This window comes from Cryptomeria japonica, chromosome 4 (assembly GCF_030272615.1).
Source record: "Cryptomeria japonica chromosome 4, Sugi_1.0, whole genome shotgun sequence".
Lineage (NCBI taxonomy): Eukaryota > Viridiplantae > Streptophyta > Pinopsida > Cupressales > Cupressaceae > Cryptomeria > Cryptomeria japonica.
In genome coordinates this window covers 390,776,602-390,785,416 of record NC_081408.1, presented here as the reverse complement: position 1 = coordinate 390,785,416, position 8,815 = coordinate 390,776,602, and the positions used below count along the sequence as shown (strand labels likewise).

At 33.3% G+C, this 8,815-nt stretch overlaps 1 protein-coding gene across 4 annotated transcripts; it reads left to right on the top strand.

Annotated features, from left to right (window-relative positions):
* The first annotated feature begins 358 nt into the window (after positions 1-358).
* LOC131074658 (vacuolar cation/proton exchanger 3) lies at positions 359-3,846 on the top strand. 4 transcript variants are annotated; one of them, XM_058011322.1, is made up of 12 exons: positions 359-717; positions 823-890; positions 972-1,000; positions 1,344-1,540; positions 1,632-1,841; positions 2,105-2,227; positions 2,322-2,438; positions 2,521-2,574; positions 2,660-2,776; positions 3,214-3,310; positions 3,415-3,443; positions 3,540-3,846. In XM_058011322.1, exons 1-12 carry the CDS (start codon positions 466-468, stop codon positions 3,543-3,545), a joined length of 1,299 nt encoding a protein of 432 aa, XP_057867305.1. In that variant the 5' UTR covers positions 359-465; the 3' UTR covers positions 3,546-3,846. The 4 variants fall into 4 exon arrangements, with proteins under 4 accessions (XP_057867305.1, XP_057867304.1, XP_057867303.1 ...); XM_058011321.1 differs by having other exon boundaries at positions 3,415-3,467; XM_058011320.1 differs by having other exon boundaries at positions 3,391-3,443.
* The last annotated feature ends 4,969 nt before the right edge of the window (positions 3,847-8,815 follow it).

Sequence of the window (8,815 nt, the reverse complement as noted above, 5' to 3'; positions counted from 1 at the left end):
ATTATATTGAATTAACATATATTCTTTCTCATATTTGAGTTGGTCTTAGAACTTATATCCTTAAAGGTCACAAGTTCAAATCTTGCAGACATAGAATATGTGGGTTGTAGCACATATAGATGCTTCTGGCGTGAAAATCCATTTGCATTTCCATAGTATGTTTTATTACCAAAATTGTCACTGTAAATTTTTTTTTATCAAGGTTGATGTGACAACTACCGATCTCGTTTTTACCCTGGGAGGGGGACATGGGGGCTCCGCTTAACAAAGGAGACAAAAGAGGCCGCTTAAAAATGATAACCGACCCAAGTTACTGTAAAATGGTAAATAGCTAGCACACATTGAATTCCCGAGGGGTCTTCAACCTGCTTATATATATGGTCCACAAGAAGAGAAGTTTTAGCACACATTTTCTTCATTTATCTTGGATAGGCGAATGCCTTAGTGCTCTGCTCTGCATTCATCATGTCTTGCAGAGGCGTTGTTAACGAGGGTGAAGGCAAGGGCAAGTGTAAAGAGATTTATGAGCAATCATCCCACAATCTCTCATCTTCATCTCTCAAGTCGCAGACCAACAAGTTCCATCTCCTAACACTCTATGAATGGCTCAGGCTCTTGTTGTGCAATCTGCACCAAGTGCTACTTGGAACAAAATTAAGCCTCTTGTTCCCTCTGGTTCCTGTGGCTATTCTACTAGATCAATTTCATTTGGGAAATGTAACTACTAAACACCACTAAATTACTTCTTTTTCAGAATCATATGCATTCGCATGAAGTTTTCAGTTCTTACTGTCATATTCTTACAGTATTTTTCTCTAACAGGTTTGGGTGTTCATCATAAGTTTGTTGGGTCTTGCACCTCTGGCTGAACGTTTGGGTTTTATTACAGAGTAAGTAGAGAACATTAGACAGTATATTGTCACATTCTTACAGCTGCTCACTACTAATTTCCCATTGCATGTTGTTTGCAGACAAATAGCATTTTACACTGGTCCCACAGGTAGGATGCTCAGCATGCCTAAAACTTATATATCTCTCGAAATAGGCTAAAAGTAAAATGTTGGTATGAGTTCTGCACATTCCATTGGTTAGATATTTGTAAAGTGTCTGATAAAAAGTGTGTATGTTTTTTTATCAAGTCCAAAACATACAATATTTTAATCAGAAATTTGTACATATCTAAACAGTAATTCCTTTTATCAAAGAAAGATCAAGAATTTAATCCGACTGGAAACTTAAGTCATTACAAAATGTAAACTTAATTTTTATAAAAATGTGTAATAGATACCTCAAGCCATGGATATTGGATAAGTAGACAAATGTCCTGCTCTGCTCTTTTGCAGTGGGTGGACTACTGAATGCCACATGCGGCAATGCAACAGAGGTGATTATTGCAGTCATCGCGCTCTGGCATGGCAAGAATAACGTTGTCAAGTATTCTCTCTTGGGTTCTGTCTTATCTAACCTACTTCTTGTACTGGGGACATCTCTATTGTGTGGGGGATTAGCCCATATGAAAAAAGAGCAAAAGTTTAACACGGTGAGATTTGGTACTTATGTTTCTTTGATTACCACAACAAGGTATATATATATGTATATGTAGAGAGTGATGAAGAGATGGTGCAATGTAGACTGCATCAGGAATCAATTGCAGCCTTCTTATGATGGCGTCGTTGAGTCTGATGCTACCTTTGGCTTTTAAACATTCATTCATTCATGGTGATGCTACTGTCTCCGTTCTCAAACTCTCCAGATTCACTAGTGTCATCATGCTCCTAGCTTATGGAGCATACTTATTCTTTCAGCTCAGCACACATCGACAAGTTTTTGATGAAGGCCAGGTAAAATTTCATAATTTCTGATCAACAATGAACTGACCAAAGAGGGTTCAATAGCTCTGTTTTGTAAAACACTCCACAGTAAATAGAGAATCCTAGATTGAGTATGCTCAACTATCCAGCTTAATATTTGAAACAACAATCTCGCATAAAATAATATGTTCTCAAAAGATTAGAAAATCTTAGATTAGAATCTGAGTATATCTATAAGAACTGTGTTCAACTATCCAACTTGTTGTTTGAGACATTCATATACATGTTTTCAGGAGACGGAAGATGAGGAAGAGGAGGAAGAACCTTGTATTGGACTTATAAGTTCCATTATATGGCTATGTGCAATTACCGTAGTTATCTCTGTGCTTTCTCAATTTGTAGTCGTGACCATTGAGGTGAGAAACTAAATTACAGTGTGTGCTTGTTCTGTTGCTTAGCTTTTCTCATCAATCTAAAGCATTGACCAGCTTTACCAAATGTTTTGCTCAGGATGTGGCAGAATCGTGGGGGATATCTGTGAGTTTTATAAGTATAATATTGCTACCAATTGTAGGCAACGCAGCGGAGCACGCTGGAGCTGTGTTATGTGCTCTCAAGAACAAGCTTGTGAGTGGAAAGCTTTGGCATGGATGCAAGATTCATTCATTTCTATTCAAGATTTGAATACACTAATGATGGGATGTTGCAGGACATATCGTTAGGAATAGCTGTGGGTTCTGCTACTCAGATTTCCATGTTCGTGGTATGCTCACTACTTGGCTATGGTTTCTTATCTATCTAATTGATTGATGTAGAGGGCTAATTCACACTCTTGTTTTTCTATACAGATCCCTTTCATTACAGTTGTGGCTTGGATAAGGGATATATATATGGACCTTGATTTTCATCTGCTAGACACTCTTATTCTGTTCGCCACGGTCTTAATAACAGCAGGTGTCTTACAGGTTAGTTTTCACTTTCATGCTTCACCTGTTATTTTTTCTTATTGTAAGAGGTTAAACAGGGGAGGCAGAGGTTAACTAGTGAGAGCAGCCACCATCTAAAGTGAAAATGGTGAAGCTTAAACAGCATATTCTAAAGTTTGAATTGTTCATATGATTTATCACAAATCATCAAATCATATTATTAGAGACCTTCTAACATATAATGGAAATGAGACAGTAGTGATTTTTTTTTCAAAAAGAACCTAGTAGATTTTTACTTTTTTTTTTCTGGTTCATCATAACCATCTATGAGTGATTAAGATAAATCAATTGAAAAAATCAACACTCATAATGTGTTGTTTAAGCCGAAATTATTTCCAACCCATCATACTTGCACAGGGTTTAACCCTAACTTTTGGCAAAGAGCTTAATGGTGGGGTCTCTACTGTGGCATGCAGGACGGTAATTCAAACTACATGAAGGGAATTGTTCTGCTGCTGTGCTACTTCATTATTGCTGCTTGCTTCTTTCTTCTCCAAACACCCCTCACCAACGGTAAAGAAAGAAGAAAAGTTGTATGATTTCCTATAGACCAATCTGTATCTATTTCAATTTATGTCATCATGAATTTGCAGGTGGTGTTGATCATGGTGACACAGAGCACGAGGAAGTTGTAATACGTGAAATTGTGAGAGCAGCAATCCCTGGGCCTGTAAGTTCATTTCGGATTTTGTGTAAAATTCTTTTCCACTTTCAACTTGTAATTTACATGCTTGTGCAACAGTTGTAGGATATGGATGGAGACGGATATTCAGGAACATGGTCGATTAAGTCGACAACATTTCCAATATTATCATCAGTGTGTTCAACATTTGGGAAAGCAATTATTTTTCATACTCATTACCAACTAAATCTCTGCTATTAAATGCCAGAGTAATCAAATGAGATGGCAACGGGAGCATTTCATGGGCCCGGTAGCTTTTATGTTTACCAAGTTCAGTGAAAATTGTAGCGTGGGATAAAACTCATGCTCCCTACTACACCCATCTGTACGTTCCTCACAAATAAGATCATTTTCAACTCACTTTCAATTTGGCTACAAGGCTTCTTATATTTTTCAGCTTATGCTTATTAAAAAATATAATGCAAAGAGAATGCAACATTTGATTGTATAAGATGATATCTTAAAATCATAACAATTTATTTTTTAATAAATTTGTGAAAAAATAAATTATAGAATAAATAAAAAATAACTTATTATCAAATACATAAATAAATAATAACAAACCAAAACAAACATAATATAAGATAATAATGATGAAATATTTGAACATTATCTTCTTATTAATCTAGCCGGTGGGCTATACAGTGTGGAAATTGCCCATCGAATTCAGTTTTTCTCACACCTATTTTTTAAGTTAGAAACATCCATTGCCTCGCGTTTGAAAACAAATTTTGGGACACATTAATGCATATAGTGTTTTCACGTTGCAAAACTATTGTGGTAGATCTCTAAATTATATTAGATTTCATTAGGCCTTAAAAGTGTGATATTTTTAGGTCCACTTTTCTTTTATTTTGAATAGATTGAAGAAGCAACTACACGGAGATTGGTTTTGGTTTGTCTCTAGAATTGAGATACTACATGCTATTGAAGATGTTGCCAATTTCTTTGAAAAAGTTAATGTTCTTATGGTTTAGATTCCCTGAGAGAGCTCTAATTAGATAGGGCATAGAGGTTAATGGAGGTACCAGTTAACATTGATCAATTAAGTAGGGTACAGAAGACAAATATAGGGACCAAGTGGTTGACAAGCTTGTAGATTTCTTTTAGAGATTTGAACTCCTTGACAAGTTTGAACATAATTGATTCATTTTTTGCTATGTTTTATTTCATTCCAAAATAACTTTGTTAATATCAAAGCATCTAGGTGTTGAAGAGATAATATTTTTGATTTCTTAGATGGACTTTTGGTGCTCATTTCATTAGATTACTTTTTTCTTTGCCAAGGTTTCAAATTTCTTTCCACTCCTTTTAGCTTCCAATTCTTTGGGGCTTTTTATTTTTTTCAGCCTTACCTTATGAGGCAAGTATTCAAATTTTATCATAAGACTACAAGGAAAGGATAATCAAATATTTTTTTCTTGTGAATTGATTAAGTTGTTTTTAAGTGGAATGAGGGTTTTTAACTAGTTCCTTAGTCAATTGCTAAGGTTTGAATATGGTGACTTTTGTAGAGCCCCCTATATTTACTTGTGATTTAGGTTAATCTAAATAGCTCCCATGACGTAGAGATCAATTATCCAATATTGAGCAACCCCTAATGGCCTACAGGTTACATTTAATATTGTCAATCCAGGGACATATACTTCAAATGAGTCAGCATAGTATGTTCATTATAACCTTACCTAGGCTACTATCTTAGTTTGACAAAAAGAACATTGTAATAAAGTAAATTTTAGAAAAAGAACTAACTTGTAGTGATAACAAATGATACCAAAAACAATAAAGCAAAAGCAAGTGACAATAAGAACATCTTATAGTAATACTATACTATGCTAACAAGGGAAAGAACGCTAGTACAAGACAATAACTAAAATAATCAGAACTCTATGCTATAGTTGATTCTCAAATTAACAACGAGATGAAGTAACTAACTCAAAAAGCCCTATTAATCATAAGAATCAAGTACATTTTCAACATTTAGTATTCATGATCATAGACTTGCACTAAAAAGAGATGTTAAGCATTAATCACATATGGTCTCGTTCGAACTCATTTATAGATTTTATTCAATTAACTAACCTGTTGCTCTTTGTCACTCATTCCTTTCATCTAGGAATAGGATTATTAATAACTCAAGAAAACATAAACAATTTCAGAATCTTAATAGGACTGTACATCATAACCAACACATTCAAAATCTCAACATTATTTCTAGACAATATAATTACTGAGCTTCTTATTAATTCGCTATATTTGGGTAAAGGATTTTTCTGAAAAAACTGTTAACTAAATGTCCTTCTACATGGATTGTGCTAGAGTATTTACTTTTCATTGCAAGCTTTCTTATGTAATATAATTTTACAAATTGGTTGAGCTTGGTAATTTCTTTTATATCTTGTAACAAGGGACTTCAATGTTTTTTCACTTCTATTCCTTAATCAATTCAAATTCATCCATAGACATTGGTTCTAGAAGAGGTTTCAAAGCTAGATTTTAATCTTTTAGAGAATGGTGCATGCTTTGAAATCATTTTAAAATAAGGGACAAATTGAGCCTAAAAATAGGATTTCTCCATAGTCTAGAGTTATTCTCCAAAGTAACTCTAAAAGTAAGCTAGAGAATGATTATGTATTTTGGTTCTATAAGGATTTTTTATTTATCTTGATATGCTTTTGTAGTCTTTTGAAGTATACATCAAAAAAATCTTTAGACTTCGAAAGAAGTTTCATGAGATATTCTATAAGAAGGCTTTGAAGAAATTTGAACTGAGCTTTGTGAAATCTCTAGAAGATATGGTCTAATTTTTATGATTTTTTAAAATGGTTGGGGAAGAATGATTGGGTAAGGATTTTACTTATTTGAGTTGGATGCTCCCATAATGAATGGTATTGATCCCTACCACATTATCTCTTATTTCATAGAATAGATAAGAGTAACTTACCTATTGTTTTTGGGAATTTTCACATTTTAGGTAGGGAGTTGTGGTTGAGAGATCATTCAATCTAGAGTTGGTTTTGCATGCTTAGGGGTAAAGGCTTTAGAATTCGTTACTAGTTGGGCATCCTTCTTGGATCTTATTAAAAGTGTTTGAATTGGGTATTTCATTAAGGTGTGGCATTCTATGTAACCTACTATTATTGTGGTTGGTTAGACCACTGAAAAATCAGCCCATGGAGGGTTAATCATTTCTTAGGTTACCCAAGGGTAAGGTCCCCATTATAGTGGTACATATTGATTTGGCCAAGGTGCGAGGTAAGTGTTGTTATTCTAAATTATTTGTGGTCTAAATGAGGGTTGGTTATAAGGGAAATAATCAACTAGTCTCTATCCTACATGGTTTAGTTCCTCCTCCATTAGAGGAGTCTTCTTTTTAATTTTTTTATAGGTTGAAGAAGTTCACACTACTCTATAGGATATTTTTCTCACAAATTTGACAAGCATTTACCTTTTTTTTCAAGAGGGCAATATCTTTAGAGATGCTTACTGTGGCATCTTGGATAATAAATATATAGTATTTAGAGTTTTTGTGTTTAGTTCGGTTTTCATCTAATGTGGTATTTCACTACAAGAAAATATCTATATTTAAACTTTTCTAATTCTTCTATTAATTATCTTATTTAATTATTTCTCTTCAGCGCCTTAGATCTTTTTATTCCACCCCGCATCCTTTAATATTTTTTTACAAAGCTTGGATATGTCAATAAGGTTTAGTTTTGTGACATTACCTTTCCCATAAGGCACCAATGGTTTTTCTAAACTTTTCCTTTGGCCCCCTTAAAAATATATTCTTAGCAAATTAATGGCTTAAGACATCTCCATAATGCCTTAAACTAGAGAGGATTTGATACAAATAGTCTTGCATACATTTCATACATATATACATATATAAATACATACATATATAGCTATATATATAGCTACATACATATATACCTACATACACATATGCATACATACATGTAAACACCAACATATATATACACATTTAATCAATCCCATTGCATTTACTTCCCTTCTCAATGGTTATTATTTGAAATTTTAGTAGTAGCATTTACTTCCCATGTCACTGGTTTGCATGTACACATATAGATACATACATGTTGATATATATACATACATATATACATAGATACAAACAAGTATATGTCGATACAAACAAGTATATATCGATACATACATGTAGATATAGAGACATACATGTATATAAAGGACAAAAATAAAGCTAAAAGTTGCAAACATTTGCAAACTGCATTGGCATACACTATAAACAGATATGCATGCAAAACAAACTAGGAAAAATACAAAATGTGTAATGAAGTACACTTATTAAACTTCATTATAATCTTTTATTCATTAGTTTATGAAATGGGTGCATCAGTTTATGAACACTACAAAATCTAGAAATAATTAAAGAATGTATGTTATAATTTGTGTGACCTATAACTAACAAACCGTAAATTTAACCTCATAAATTTCTAATTTGTGTGACCTATAACTAACAAACCGTAAATTTAACCTCATAAATTTCTAATTTGTGTGACCTATAAGTAACACACCTTTAAATTAATACATATAATTTAAACATATAACTCATTTGAACAAATTTGTTAGCTCAATATTGTGACTTAATAGATTAAATACATATAATTTAAATAAAGACCAACAAAGCAACAATATTGTAATTTTCCATTCATAAACACTTACAAGCAGACTTGCATAATTACCAGAAGAAGCATATATAATTACCAAAAGCAATAGTAATGTAATTACCTTTCGCATGAAAAATTACAATAATGTTGCTTTTGGTAATTATGTAAGTACTCATAAAATAAAGACTGATACATATAATTTTATAATTTGTTAACTAATTTAACATATTTTGCCACATAATTCTACACCCATACTTGCAAACCTCAAAATAAACATCTAAAGCCACCGTAGAAACCCTAACAATCAGGCACCGAGCAATCCAAAGATTAACCCAAAAAGAATTCATAAAACAAGAAGGACCAAACAAATAGGTAATGGATGGCCTTAGTGTGAGTGTTGAAACTCACCTAGGTCGAACACGAAGTGGTCGAGGCATTTCCCTGTGCACGGTCATTGCCAAAATGATGTTCAACTCCAAACCTGCAAGGGCGGGAGGTGGGAAGTAAAAGCAACTTCGAAAAAACCAAGCAGAAACCATGCATCAAAGCATTTGAAATCTCCAAAGTGGAATTCGAAATGAAAACCAATGAGAAGGGAAGTAAATGCAACTACGAAAATTCCCAATGATAATAATGGAGAAGGGAAGTAAATGCTAGTACAAAAATTCCAAAAGATAATCATCA

What these genes read in the sequence shown, in the direction of transcription:
- LOC131074658 (XM_058011319.1), top strand. Translation starts at nt 466, where the DNA reads ATGTCTTGCAGAGGCGTTGTTAACGAGGGTGAAGGCAAGGGCAAGTGT. An exon ending in ATCAATTTCATTTGGGAAAT is followed by an intron (nt 718 to 822) that starts GTAACTACTAAA and finishes TTTCTCTAACAG; the next exon opens with GTTTGGGTGTTCATCATAAG. An exon ending in GTGCTCTCAAGAACAAGCTT is followed by an intron (nt 2,439 to 2,520) that starts GTGAGTGGAAAG and finishes GGGATGTTGCAG; the next exon opens with GACATATCGTTAGGAATAGC.